Here is a 15,551-nt window from a genome sequence, read left to right as displayed (position 1 = left end):
TCAATTCTCAGCAGTACAGGGAGGTGAATGTGTATGTGAACTTGTTGAATCAATTAAGAAGAAAAAAATCACCAGCCTTCAAGCTGGAAGCACCTTTTCCTGCCCTTTATTTTCTTTATTTCATTCATTTATTTTCCTTAAAAATAAAGGAAAATACTCCTCTGTGCTTAATTTCCTCTCTCGCTCTCTGGCCTCCTTCCCCCACTTTAGGAGATGTGGTTGTCATGACAACCGCTGAGTCATCCTCTACTGTAAGTAGCCATCTTCATATTTAATCTCTGCATGCAGCGAGGCCCTCCGCCATCCAGGCCTGCATTAGCACACGGATGCGACACAGTAATTTGCTCTGGGTAGTTCCCGCGATCTGCGAAGGTTATTCCCGGAGAACACGGAGCTGCAGCGGGCTGAGCAGCAGCCACACGGATGGGTAACGTGCCCACCACAGTGAAGCACTGCCTGAGCTATGAGCAACTCATCGAGGACTACCCGTGGCTGAGACGCTGGCTGCAGGAGGACAAGGTGGGCGTCGGTTTTCCTTGTTTTTAATCAGCTGCACATGTTCGGCCACATGACTTCCTCATGACAGAGAGGAGCACAACACAAGGCCATCGATGACAGCGCAGATGCTGCTGTAACTAAGGTGGTTAAAAAAAGAAGAAGATGAACATGCGTGGTCCTTTTTCTCAAAAAGAGTATTACGTTCGTATTATTAATGTTTGGGGTAATAAAATACACTCAATAGAATATGAATAGAATAAAATACAACAGAATATGAGCTGCCCCAGGCTTCATTTTCAGTTGTATTGTAGCCTATTAGAGGTAAAAGTCGTGAAAGAGTCCGCTCGATTTTATTGCTGCATTTTCGAATTTATTTTCACTTTTACTTTATAACGTTTTTGTAATCCAAAGTATGAGTATATTTTACAAATAGTTCATGTCTATCTGTAAAAAACGTACATTTCACTCATAACAGTTAAAGATATAGCAAGCTAAACCACATGCAGTACTGTGCAAAAGTCTTCAGTCAACTCTTGTTTCTGTATATTATGTTTCCAAGGAGCCAGTCTTTTATGTAATTTTTTAACTTCTGGGTTGCTTTTTCACTCATTTTCAGTCCAGTCCTTATACATAACTATTTTCAGAGGAATGTGTTTTGTTTGTTTGTTACACCACTTAACACTGAGCCATGCATTAAAAGACAGACAACTTAGTAAAGATCGAATTTTAAATTTTATCTCTAGGCACTTTGTTACTAGCACCCATTGCAAAGCCACATAATTTGCTATAATTTCTGTAGTTGACTCTATGAAAATGCCAAAGATAACAATGTTTGACGGGCTTAAAATGGTAATTTTGCACCAACAAGGTGATTCCCAAAGAGCTTATAGCTTAAAACTTTGCATGGTGTGTAGTGTAGCCTTAAAAAAATGAAGAAACTAGTAAAGTGGATAAAAGAGGAAATGTCCCACCTAGAAAAACTATCCATGGTAGTTAAACAGTATCTGTTCCTCTTATCTAATTAGTCAGGATAAAATGTGGAAAAGAACTGACACAGGAACTGAGAGATACATCTGCCTCTATACTTAATCTATCTGTTCACTGAAGTCTCAGTGGAACAGTGGCTGTACAAAAGTCTGTTGTACCTGTCTCCTGTCTCCTGTCCAGCTATCTGTAAAACACGATGGATCCTCTGTCATAGCTTGGGACTGGATTTCGGCCAATGGTGTTTGGGATCAGTGCAGTGAAAGCATACCTGCATAGAAAAACACACAGTGGAACAATATCAACCATGGATTGGCCTCCCCAGAGCCGAGACCTCAACATTATTGAAGCATTCAAAGCAGTGTGGGATAATCTTGATAGAGAATCAAACAAATGGCAGCCAACATCCAAAGAAGGGTTTTGAATGTCCTTCAAGAAGCTTGGAGAACTATTCCTGAAGACTAAAATAAATTACAAGAAAGCTTGTCTAAAAGAGTTAAAGCTGTGTTGAAGAATAAAGGTGATCAAATCAAACATTCACATTCAAGCTTGTTAGAATTGCACAAACACTGTTTCCATGTATGTTTGCACACATTTCAGCAAACAACTGCATCTAGTTTTCATTTTCTAGTAAAATATAAAGAAACAAGGGGTAGCTGGACACTTTTGCACAGTACTGTATATTTCTGAGCACAGTACTGTGTGCTCAGTTTGTTCTGAATAAATATTTGATATCTATCTTCCATAGATATAACACATTAGCTCTTTACCCCTTGAAAATTTACAAAGATTAGACTAAAAATTGAAACTGAGTGGATTATTTCACATTTCAGGCCTGCTTGTAGAAGAGTTAAGCTGGGATATTGGTTAGCTTTCTTTGTTTCACTGCTCCCCACTGGAAAAAACTTAAATAGATATTTTTGACGGCTATAGTCAGATATGTGGTCTTTGCATTCTGCTTAAATATCACTGTTGCTAGGTTCATATTGTAATCTTTAAGGTCTGTTGAGGTTTTGCATTTAGTTCAACAAGGGTCTTTTTCTTTAAAATTATAAGGTTGAGACCAGGAAAAAAAAATACCTTGATCCTCAGAATATTCCTTGCGGTTTTAGTGGAGTTACTCTAACCCTTCTTCTCAGCCTTTCCTCTGTGTCACATCTCATGAGTTTGCGTCTTAATGACATAGCAAGCTTATATTTGGGTTCTAAAGTTTCAGCTGGGTTGAGGTTGAAAGTTATTCATGTTAGAAACAACATGACCTGGAGCATCCCACGGTAAAAGGATGGCTGTCTTCTCCGTCTTCTGTGTCTTGTTGAGCGGTGTTTCTCTTTTTATTTATTTATTTTTTCCTCCATTTGATATTTTCCCAGACAATTACAGGACATGCCTATCCAGAGTTTGTTAAAATTGTTGAAGTTGGGCCAAGAGATGGACTTCAAAATGAAAAGGTATACTCTGCAATTACAATTACAAACCTTATTTATATTTATGGGTACCTTTGTTTTCTAATACTACACACAATCCTCCCTGGAAACTCCCATTTTTTCTATACATATAACGATTCATAACATATGGGTTTTGTGCCATAATTGCTAGAAGCATATGTTTCACATTTTCTTTGAAATTGAATAGGAAAGATGGAACAGCTTTTGGCTGAGTTCACTCTCTTTACCTACCATTTAGAGATTATACTGGATGAGGGGAAGTAATTTTATTTCTTCAACATATTATCTGAAATTTGGCATATAGCGGAGCTATCTCAGAGTTTTCAGCAAGTGCAAAATTGATCATGTCAAATATGGCTATCTGTATAAATAACACGCAGCACAGCAAAATAATAAGCCGTATATCTGCTTGTTACATCTCCAACTGTATCATGAGAGGACTCAAATACAGAATAAGCTATTTCAATTTCATTGTTCCCCAGGAGATTGTTCCAACTGGGGTGAAAATCCAGCTGATAGATATGCTCTCAGGAACAGGCCTGTCTGTGATCGAGGCCACCAGCTTTGTCTCTTCAAAGTGGGTCCCACAGGTAAAAATTCTTCTTTTTAAACTGCAGTTGAATGCTGAGTGATTTATTAGGCCCTCTTTCTTGCTCCTCTTGTTGGAGCTGCAGATGGTTTTGGAGAAGGTATTTTATTCGTTTTGTAGTCTCTTTCTCAATCAAATTGTACCCCTATTTACTACTTGGATACAAAGTCAGACGTTAACACGTGTCTCCTTTTGTACTGAGAAAAATGATAATTAATTTGATCTTTAATGCTGCCTTCAAACGTGTGAAAGCATTTGTGAAATCCCAGGAACATGTTAATATGTTATTATGTTATTACCTTACCTATGTTATTGCCTGTTATGTTATTACCTTTAACATCTAATCAATATATCTTCCTCCCTTTATTTAGATGGCAGACCACACTGATGTACTCAGAGGAATCCAGAAAGCATCTAATGTTCAATATCCTGTTTTGACACCTAACTTGCAAGGCTTTCAGGATGCTGTAAGCATGAATTTTCACTTCAGCGTAATGACCCGTGCTATATACCTTTACTCATATAATTCATCATGTTTACTCAAGCTTGTCAGTTTGAGTTAACTGTTGGCACTACATTGTTTTTATTAAAATAGTTCCTGCACTTACGTTAGCGTGACTCACAGTGAACACGGTTTTACAAGTTTGTTTTCTCTGGCGATTTAAGGTTGCAGCTGGTGCTACTGAAGTGGCTGTGTTTGGGTCGGCATCTGAAACCTTCAGTAAAAAAAATATTAACTGTTCTGTTGATGAAAGTATGCTGAGGTTTGAGGAAGTCATTAACGCCGCCAAAAAGCGACAAATTCCAGTTCGAGGGTTAGTATTCTGGCTATTAATTCTCTGCTACAAAAATGAAAACACATTTCAGATTTCCCTTGATTTCTGAGCTTCACACAGATTTTTACTTTTCCCCATAGGAAAGCAGGGCATTTGAACATACTGCAGTTTTTATATAGAAGAAAACACACAGTTCAGTAATGATACTGTTATAGCAAAGTTCCAGATGTTCACCAGGACTATATCTATGCATTAGTAAACCACGAGGCCAGATGAAGTAAACCAAACAGGCTAACTTTTACTAATGTGGGCCTTTTATCATACATGGAAATTTATATATATATATATATATATATATATATATATATATACTGTATATATATATATATATATATATATAGAGAGAGAGAGAGAGAGAGAGAGAGAGAGAGAGATATGTAGAGAGAGAGAGAGAGAGAGATTTTTTTTAAATTATACGAACTGCTTTGTCCATAAAAGACACCAAAGCACTAATAGGCTTCTGGACCCAATTCTTTTTTTTTTGAAGAGCACACTATAGTATAGAAAATGTTCAACAGCTTTTGACGTTTTTTTTTTTGTCAGTTGCTGAAACTGACAAAATAATGATACTTGTTGACTTTATCTTCTCAGGTATGTTTCTTGTGCCCTTGGGTGTCCCCATGAGGGACACATTGAACCTTCCAAAGTGGCAGAGGTAGGATTATTCTTTACACTTACAGGTCTTTTAAAACCTGTCTGTTTATTTATTTAAATTATCTAAACTAAACTAAATTGTTGTTTGCGTTTTGTTTTTCTGTTTTTTGGGGGGTTTTTTTTACTTGTTTTTCCTGGAATTAATTAATTTTGTGGATGTCAGTGCTTTTCGATATATATGTCAAAACTCAAATCTAATTATTGTCAGTTCATTGCTTTATGTAAAATCACAATAAATGTTCATATTCTTTCGGTAAGCACAGATTGAATTAACTGAAAAAATGTAAAATATAGCATTTATATTCTCTTCCATTTCACTGCCTAACCAAACATAATATGGTACTTATATTTGAAAAAAAAATGTTCTTTTACTATGTGATCCTCTTATAAAGAGAGCATTTTCTATATTTTTATTATTTTTAGGTGGCAAAGAGATTATATGAAATGGGCTGCTATGAGATTTCCTTGGGAGACACCATTGGTATTGGTACTCCAGGATCTATGCTTAAGATGCTGCAGAGGGTGATGAAGGACGTGCCCATCAATGCGCTTGCAGTTCACTGCCATGACACCTATGGGCAAGCACTGCCCAACATCCTTACTGCACTCCAGGTAAGAACACGGGTAATGTGTGGCCAGTAGTCTCAAAAGTACTTATGCTTCTACCTATGATGATTTGGTTTCTTACGTTATTGTTTATATTATTATTATTATTGTTACTATAATTAATATCTCCAAGAAAACAAGAAGTTTTAACGGTTCATTGCCATGACACCTATGGGCAAGCACTGCCAACATTCTTAGTGCATCCAGATAAGAACCCCTAAGATGTGGTACTGCCAGTAATCTCAGAACCATCCGAGAAATTGCTAATGATCTAATGATGATTAGATTTATTATTCATTGTTGTTTATAGTTATTGCTATTACTGCAGTTGTTAATATTATGAGTACTGTAGCGACAGAAAGAGCTCTTAAGTCGAAAGTACAGCAAAGTCTTTGTCAAAGCAGTTAGCTTGACAAACAAAGAGAGCAGATGGAAATCTGAAAAGAAATCCAATAGACAGTCTAGTGTGTTTAACTAGAGAACTATTAGATGATAAAAGCAACAGATGACACCTGTTGAGGATCAGCTTGTGACTCCAGAACGTTTCCAAGCTTCATTACAGTCATGCATGTGAGTAGCTTAACGATGCAAACAGTGATCGTGAAAACTGGTTAATACATCCATTGTCCATTATAAACAGTGTCTATATAAAATCTTATTAAAAGAACCCTTAATGTTGGGTTCATATTACTCAATGTATTTGTTCCTGTGTCTGATGAGATAGACTCTGGATTGGATTATAGAATAATATAGTCAAGTACTTTTACAATCAGTGCTAGGAACAACCTACTGAATGCATTAATGTAATTAGTGTTGTAATTCATTTTTGGTGATTATTGAAGTTGTCTCTGGATAGATGAGAAGTGTTTTGCTTGTTTCTGTAATGACACTAAGGCATCCTTAATTCTCCATCTGTCATGAAGTACATGACAGGATTATCTTATTTAATGCCCTACATCTGTCTTGTAAACCAGCTTTTGTGCAGCTATTTCATAAGTCTAAGATTAGACATAAAATACGTTAATAATGAGTCAAAAACTAAAAACAAACATTTAAAAGTAAATGAAGTTAGTTTGTTAACGGAAGTCAATAAAGGAAGGAGACTAGCTCCAGGACTATTGAAAGGTCGATAGGGTAGGAACTGTGAATTATGGAAAAACTCTCTGAACCTAACAGGCAGCCGAGAGGGATCTTTAAAAACAGAGGCAATCAGACACAGTTCAGCTAATTTGTTGGTGTGATTGGAGGGTATGGAGGTCTCTGGATAAACAGAAAGGTAAAACAGTTCAAAGATCCAAACGAATAAAGGGATAATATAAAGCCTGACAACTCTGGGAGGACAGATGTGCCCACACTTCTGTTGTGAGACAAAAACCTTCTGATTCTTGTGGGAGAGACATAAAAGGTGCTAAGTGGAGAGGTCTGTGTTAAGCTTACAAATGCTGGTAAAGTTAGAAGAGGAAGCCCTCTTGCCGAAGTTTGTAGTGTAGATTCTCCTTTTGGACAAGCACAAGACAGCAATGCATCATCCTCTTGATCCCCATATCCTCTCATGTTAAATTGTCTGACAGCTTTACTTTCTGCTTTCCCAGTGGATTTGGGATACCTTTGCCTTCACATGCACATCCCTCTCCCTGTGATGAATATGAATGTTCTCGTGGAGAACCACAGACCGATTATGGATAAATGCCCGGCCTTTGCATAAATCAATGTAGTTACTCATGATGACATGAAGAGGAGCAACCAGATGTGGAGGCAAAATAGAAGTGGTGATTCTTGTTCCAGGATATCATTCAACTTTCTGCCAGCATCATAGAGATCACAGGTCTTTGGTTTTTTTTAGGTTGATTTAAATCATTATCCCTGCTGGGAAGCACCATTTGTTAAGCTTCTCCCAATCCATCTTTTTAGACACTTGCTCACATGCTACAGTCCATTGAAATACAGTGTCCTTTCTTTGCAACGAGAAAAAGAAAAATTGTTTTTATTTTCCGCTGGAGTCAGGAAAAAGGAAGCCAAATAATGTAATATATCAATAAGACTGATGTATAGTTATTTTGGCCATATATGCCACTTTAAAATGATGTAAAACCTTTTATTGCAAACTTTTATTTTAGAGTATTTCAGAGCTTAAATTTTTTTTTTTTTTTTACTTTTTAAAAAGCGCACATATGTGCCTGAGCTTTAATGACAGTCTGTCAGTCTATGGCATGATGAATGTGTTCTCTGTTATGTATGTGTAGACTACAATGGGACACACAGAGAACCAGAAACCATCAGTCAACGAGGAAAATCGGCATTAAGAAACATGATCTAAGCTTCCCCACAAAGCAAGATGATTCACAAACTGCCTTCAAAAAGAAAAGAAAAAAATCCCAGAATCTTAATGAACTTAACAATATGTATTGTACAGTTAAAGTTATACACTCTATAAGTGCATTTGGGTTGTGAATCTTTGTGAAGGAGCTGTCGTGGGGGCATTTGTCACCACTTTGCCTGTTGCGAGCCAGTAAACCTGACATATATCCAAACATAAAACAGAGGCAATGCGGGCAGGGCTGTATCAGTTTTACTGGAGCGCATTGTCACCACAGAGGAGGAAGCACACTGGGGGCTGGGTGGGTCAACAGATGTGAGGGGGTCAGCACAATGGCTCACCTATTCAGTGTCTATTGGACAAAGCGACTGAGAGCTAGGTGGATCGGAGGGCCCTGGGGGGGTGGGGGGGCTTCTAGCTCGTCTGCCACTTGGCTGTTGAACTTTCTGACAATGGCATGCTTAAAGGCCAGTGGAAAATGATCCTTTCATTTGCTCTACGGTGAGCATGTGATGAATGGTGTTGCAGCTGCAGACGCAGCTCTAGAAACGTCTACTCAAGTACTTTATTTTACTCGTCTGTAAACGTCTGTTAGTATAGTATTTATGCTTCAATTTGCACAAATCACTGTATGACTGCAAATGTAATGTGTAAATTAAATCATTCATTCATTCACTAATGTTACACATCCACTAAAGAAACTGTTGTTCCATTGTGAAACTTGCATTTGAACACTTATCCCTTCTAATAATTATGATGGAATTAATCTAATATTGTACTTCTCTGGTACAATTTATGGTCAAACATTGTTCGGAAAGGCAGCTGATCCATGTCATGTAAAGAAGCAAATATTTTTAAGGTTAAATCTGATTCTGAATGGCTTTGAAAAAGAAAAAGTACAGAGAGATGGTGAAATTCCTGCGTGGATCATATTTACAATGATTCATCGCAGCTGCCCCATGGCCACAAGAAATAATAGCAGCCAGAGATATTTAGCTCACCATTTGCTCACCCATAAACAAGTAGGAAATTAAAGATTTTATCATAGTTTTTCATTACTGTGTGCCAGAACTCCACACCACCAACTGGGAGAGAAATGAATTCCCCCAGTGCTGTCAGCCCTGAGTCACCTCTTTTGTTCCCGATAAAGACATTCCTTAGTCTTTGTACCTTTTTTCAGGAGGTCTAGGGGGGCTTTGTTACAAACCTACCCTGGCAGGTCACACAATGACAATGTATGTACTTAGATTTCACAGGCTTGGCAAGGAAAATTATTTAATCTTACCTGCAATTTTGGTGTATTGTGTACTACTGCAGCTGGGGAATACAGTATAACCTGTCTGGGCTCACACTAGAGATCTTTACTGACAATAACATCCATCTGCAGTATTTTCTTTTGTCTCCATACATGAGACTCTGTTCAGCCTTAGTTTACTAACATATTTTACTAACATCCAGTTACCTGGTAGCTGTGTTGAGCAGTGTGTTGATAACTTTAGTGCAACTTTATGTTGGCTTCTTTGACTGAATGGTAGAAGTTATAAGGGATCATTTTATCTTGTGACTGGTGATTTGCTATTTCAAAGAGTGAAATCCGCTCTGAATCAAAGCCACAGATAATACTTTCTGTTGAGTAAACAAATAAAATCAATTTCAGCTAAACTAGAAAATATTTATTATAGATTATTAACTTTTTTTTTTAAAATGAGCCCTTGTGACATACTGGAATATATATTTAAAAGACAACCGTAAAACCCACATAAAAACCACAAAAGGACAAAATAACAGTAAAAGAACATTTATTTTTCTTTTTTCTCTATTCTTAGGCTTTATTTTACTTTTTTAAAAAAAAAACCAAACTTATATTCTTTTAACATGTATGTAAAGGAAGCAACACTGATGTAATAAATGTGTCAAAAAGCTCATTTTCATCTGCAGCCCCTGGGACGATTGCTGTTATACAAAATAAATAAAAACAGATGAAGAGCTGAAATATAAATGTTTATTATTCAAAATCAATAAATAATTTAATTAGCAAGTAAATAAATTCCTAGAAAAATGGATTATCTGTGAATTGTAATATTTTTTCTTCAGTTCCAACCAAATTCATGTTTTAAGGTGATAAATATGTTATATTATTATTATTAGTAGTAGTAGTACTACTACTTTTTAGTATTCATTTACATTATATTAAAAATAGGATTGCATATTAAAGTTGAATAACTTTATATTTGTCACATCACATTAGTCAAACATTAGTCAAAATTTTCTTTTGGAAATGATAAAGTAAAATGTGATTTATTTATTCTTTAAGTGCTTGTTTGCCTTTTGCTGTCCGGGGTTCGCTCCCTTATTTAACGGGCTCCTCGAAAGAAGTGATATAAGTGTCAGCACGGGATCCGTGACAGTTTCTGTCAGCCTTCCAGTTTATGTAGTTGTGGGTGAAGCATCACTGCTTCGTGTCCTTCGCTGAATGCACACTCTTTCTTTCGCTCGCTCTGTGACGCAGTTATAAAACCAAAATGGGAGCTTGTCCATCTTCAGCCTCGTCCACTCAGAGCGCAGAATGTAAACAAGCTTATCCCAAATCATGCAAGTTTGAAAATGCTCTGTGTCTTTACCCAGGAATGCATTGTTTTTATATAGCCGCTGCTCACTCAGTATGGCTTTTTAACACTGAGCACACATCTGGTTTCTGGGTAGTGTGAACCTAACTGAGCATTGGCAAGCCCGAGCTGCTGACCACCAGTTCCTGCGTGATTAGTGTCCAGGGGTACGGGGCACGCTGCTGAAAGGGTTTGTTCTGTTCCTCTCGGAAACAGTACGCTGAAGACCTGTGACCTTATAGCTAGAAGCGAGAGGATTGGCATGGCAGATTACAACTCTGTGTTTATACTACAAAAAAATTCTGCCTAGTACAATATCCTGCTCTGGCTTTAACCAAGGTCTGGAAATCTCGTGCACTGCACACACCGGAGTAGATCTCCTCCTCCTTCTACCCACCTCCTCCTCTTCCCTTGCCAACATAAACAGCAATTACGGCTGGCTCAGACAGCCCCCTGAAAGAAGTAGGTTCTTGTCTGGAGGAAAAGCAACCAATTAGCATCATTGTTCCAAAAAAGCAATAGAGATTCTTTTAATTTAACTTGCTTGGTCCTGCTCTGTGGGGTACCAGTCCTTCATGACCCAGTGCCACTGAGAGGATCAGTGTGTTAATTTAATAATGTCTCACTGTAGGATCCTCTGACATCTGGTTCTACCGCGGAAGCTGGAAAACATCTTTAATATTCTCATGACAATCCCAGGGACATGTGGAAAACATCCCAAGACCTTAGTCCATAATGACTCTGAAAACTGAAGGCCTGTCTTGGTGTGAAAACAAAGGTTTTATTCATGACTGGATCGCGCACGTCCATGGCAAGAACTGTGACTGTGTGTCTTTGAGTAATATGTGCATTCAGAGAAAGAGTAAAATGTCCTTCTGTAAATTTCAATGTCAACATCGAGCTGCAACAAAAGCACCGGGGTACTGTTTCCTGGGCAGCCTTTTATAATGTTGGGAAAGCTGTCCAACAAAAGCAACGGATTGAGAAGAACAACTGAAAACGCATCATTAATTTTCATATGGAGGCCAGGCGCTCGCTATCGTCGGCAGTAAAAAAAGGAAAAACTTTCCCACAAATTTCAGCAGTAATGTTTGTCGTGAGCGCTGGTGAGCCAAAAAAAGAAAAAAAAAAAAAAAGAAAAACGCAGTAGAGTACACAACTTGAATTTTATCTCTTTATCTCTTGTATATTCTTACATTCCTGTAAACAAAGAGGCCCTTAGAAAGCAGAAACATTTGTAATCAAGGAGATCAGCGAAATAGTTTGCCATTAATGATTTTTTTTGTAGCACATGTCCATTTGTGTACAAATGCATTAAGTTTATTGGCACAGTTTGATTGGACACTAAGCGGCCAAGAGAAAAAAAAATGTCTTCTCGATGTGGCAAGAAAGTGAATCCCTATGGTGAAGAGCAGAGTTGTGCTGTAAAAACATGAGTAACCAGGACAATCAGAAACATATGAAATGTTCTGCTCAGCCTTTATAATATTCCTGTCATATGAACAAGGCCATAATTATGTGGTGCTGGTGGTTTGAGCTGACAAAGAGGATGACTAAGCCATTCTGTGCCCACTCATCTTCAAGCCTTAAGCCCACGGTTCTCAGAAACAGCTGTAAAACCCAACCACAGGCCTGGCAAGGTGCACGGCACCAGGCAGAACAACCCAATAGAACAAAGATCTTTGTTCCTGGATTTTACTTGACATAAAGTCTTTCACGGATTTGCCGAATGCCTCTGTTGTTTGTCCTTGCAGATGGGGGTCTCTGTGGTGGATTCGGCAGTAGCTGGCCTGGGAGGATGCCCTTACGCTCAGGGTTCATCTGGCAATGTTTCCACTGAGGATGTTCTCTACATGCTTCATGGCATGGGCATTGAAACAGTAAGTATGACTTCGCTGTCTGGTTTGTATGTACACTTGTGTCTAATCTAAACAAAACCAAAGTTATACAATCTTTCAGAGCTCATTCACATAAACACATCGTTCTGCAAACATACTGCCCTGTAACAGTTTATTTGATCATATTAGTGGTTCTACATAACTTGTGCAAGACTGTGGTGTTGCACACACTTCTCAGGAACAATTTATTTAACAATTCCTACCCCTGCTGGTAGAAAAGGTTTACTGCGGGTTAATTTTCTGTCACCTGTTACACGTCTTCTTTTAATTTCAGTGAGAAAACCTTAAACTTGCCATTTCTTGTTTGTCTTGCGCTTATTATATTAATTACACTTTAACTGATGCTGGGATGTTTTTGCAGGGTGTGAACATTGCCAAAGTCATAGAGGCTGGTTCCTTCATCTGCAGTGCTTTATCTCGCAAGACAAACTCCAAGGTTGCCCAAGCAAGAAGCACGGCCTGCTGTGATGCGTCTCTGTAATGGAACGTCTTTAAATATTTTAGTCTGTTCCCTTTAAAGTGCTTCCCCATTGTTGCTGCCTTCAGATTTGTTGCCTATCTGTCTGTATTTGAACTACATTGTTCCATGTATCTCTTGCATGTCACCTAAATAATATTGAAAACTATCTCATTTTTATTATTTTTTTTACTTTATTGTTCATTTCCAGTCTATATCTGCCATCTGAGTACCTTTATAATCTGCTGAACACGTGCATCTTTCTTGGCTTAGTTTTTGCTCTACACAATTTTTGATATAACAAAAGCAAGCATCGACCACACTGAATGGAAAGTGACAGGAAGCTGGTAATTATCAAGAGGAAATGTATTCATTTGTGATTGAGGTTTGTGTTGATGGCTTGATAATTTATTATCTTATGATTTTATTAGTTTGCATTGATCAGTGGCCTTATAAAATTATGTAACAGCGTATTATAATATGCATATGTATTATATATCCATATGCACTTTGCTTCTCTGAAGACCTTTTGCAATTTCCTGTGAGCTTGTATAAATAATTCAAAATAAGACAACTCTCAAATTACCACAAAGATAGCATTTTAAAGGAGGCACAGAGGAGTTTTTGCCATCAGGTTTGCCAAAGATCCCTTAAAAAGTTCCTCTTTATAGTCTTTTTTTTTTGTATTTTAGAATTTTACCATGACATAAACTACTTTCTGAGACAATTGTCTCTGTAAAGTCAAATGCCCTTTCATTTTTTGTCATGTTTACACCCTGCTGTGCAATCTGTGAATCAGAAAGTAAAGAATAAAAAAAAATCTGTTGTTAGCTCTTGTGTCCTGTTCCTCTGGCTTTCTTTCCTACGGCTTAATTGCATTCACCTTACATCCCTATTTTCAAAAATCTGACTAATTAGGATGCCAGCATGATGCCAACTGGGAAAGAAAAGCACTCCACACTAATGAATAGATGTTGGATTTGCATAAGTGTATTAAAATGTTATAATTGTCTGCCCATGGCGGTCCATCTTAATCACGTAACAAAAAAGAAAATTATGCATTCATGTGCAGTTGCACACAGACTCAGTCCTGACCTGTCTCCACCCCCAAGCAAAAGTTCTGCCTGTGAACCATGTGAACCACATTTAGTCACACCTGATACCCAGTGCTCCCACTACAGTCTGTTTAAAACAGTTTCCATCTCTAAGAAATGACCGATGTTCAAACAAACAATATTTATTGACAATAGATATTTTTTTCCAATATTAATATTAAGCCTGGCTTACCTGGATAGTTGACTGTGCATTCATATTCCCCAGTACACCCAGGTAAACAGTAGCCAGTGTCCATATATTGCTGCAGATTTGGTATCTACAATTTTTATTTGTGTAAATGCATTTTAACAGAGCTGTGCCTTATAAAAACAGTAAACACTTATTAAAGGCACTTATTAAATGTATTTGACTCTCACTTTTATGAGCCAAAAACTCACAGAACATAGTCGTGGTAGTAGCTACAAGCGAGCCAAGAAGCTTAAGTTATGCTACTAACACAGTAGTACCTAAAATAGCACCACAACTTTACCCTCTATGCTGTTCTCGCCCTTGTGAGTGTTTTTTGTTTGTTTGTTTACTTTATGTTATCTTTTAATGGCAAACAACAACTTTAGTGAGACATTTTACACCCTTTTGGGGCCCTCTACTGGCCACATGGCTCCAAAGAGGCTCTTAGTTCTGACCTTTGTTTTCCTAGATCTATCAGTCATGTGCAGTGATGTGTCTTGGGAAAAAATACATAGAAAGAGGGGAATCAGATAGCTTCAATCCCATAATTATCAACCGTGTAAGTGAAATTTTGTAATATTAAGATCATATAAAAATCTTTTGAAAGATGAAAGGCTTAAACAGCCAATAATTTTGGTCAGTTTTTGTCATGCAAAGCAAAAAGTGGAAGATGAGAAAAAAACAATTACTGTCATGGTCCCAGAGTTTTTGTGGATATAAATTGTGGGTTCTTAGATTTGATTGTTGTAGTATTTGATGTTTTGGATTCCTGATTTGATCTCTTTATTATTCTAATAGTGGCTTTGTGTTTTGTGATATTGTTGAGTCTTTGATTTCTACAATTACTTCATGTTTTTTCTAGTTTTGCAAGCCTGTGTTTTGGTTCATGTTTCCATTATTCTAGTTGGCTGAGCTTTAGTTTTACTATGATGGGGTTCTTTTCTAGTTTTCATTGAATTGTGGACGCCTGTTTAAACAAGGCTCTGATTCTTGGTATTTATTTTCCACTCATTGTTTGAGTTTATCAATTGTTTTTAGCTCCCTTATGCTTTGAACCTCATGTCATTATTGATATCATAATAAAATAACACCGATATAAAGGAATACAATCTTTATATTAAATTCCAATTCTAATGTTAATCAAATTTCTATCGGCTGTTATGTAGCACAAACATGAAGAAAACAAAGCAAAAAAATTTGCTCTGTTTGTTGTTGCCTACACTGACGGGTAACTTTGGCTCCACACCTAACCAGAAATAATGGGTACAGGGGGGACTCTAAGACCAGCTGAAGTGAATAGAAATAAGTCCCAGTAGTTTCTGCTATCAGCACAAATAGATTTTAATCACATGGTAGGTGCTGCTTCCTCTCTTTGTG

General features: G+C 37.4%; 1 protein-coding gene across 1 annotated transcript; it reads left to right on the top strand.

The window, feature by feature from the left end:
- Positions 1-263: 263 nt before the first annotated feature.
- hmgcll1 (3-hydroxymethyl-3-methylglutaryl-CoA lyase like 1) lies at positions 264-13,692 on the top strand. Its single transcript, XM_006800741.2, has 9 exons — positions 264-519; positions 2,853-2,930; positions 3,410-3,517; positions 3,888-3,983; positions 4,183-4,331; positions 4,944-5,007; positions 5,430-5,618; positions 12,290-12,415; positions 12,795-13,692. Exons 1-9 carry the CDS (start codon positions 424-426, stop codon positions 12,912-12,914), a joined length of 1,026 nt encoding a protein of 341 aa, XP_006800804.1. The 5' UTR covers positions 264-423; the 3' UTR covers positions 12,915-13,692.
- The last annotated feature ends 1,859 nt before the right edge of the window (positions 13,693-15,551 follow it).

The sequence above is a fragment of the Neolamprologus brichardi genome, chromosome 13 (assembly GCF_056152115.1).
Source record: "Neolamprologus brichardi isolate AB-2024 chromosome 13, ASM5615211v1, whole genome shotgun sequence".
Lineage (NCBI taxonomy): Eukaryota > Metazoa > Chordata > Actinopteri > Cichliformes > Cichlidae > Neolamprologus > Neolamprologus brichardi.
Note: the sequence above shows the minus strand (reverse complement) of the source record. Positions and strands in the feature narration are given on the sequence as shown.

Coding starts and splice junctions, on each gene's coding strand:
- hmgcll1 (XM_006800741.2), top strand. CDS start 424: ATGGGTAACGTGCCCACCACAGTGAAGCACTGCCTGAGCTATGAGCAA. Junction 520..2,852: donor GCTGGCTGCAGGAGGACAAG/GTGGGCGTCGGT, acceptor ATATTTTCCCAG/ACAATTACAGGACATGCCTA. Junction 2,931..3,409: donor ATGGACTTCAAAATGAAAAG/GTATACTCTGCA, acceptor ATTGTTCCCCAG/GAGATTGTTCCAACTGGGGT.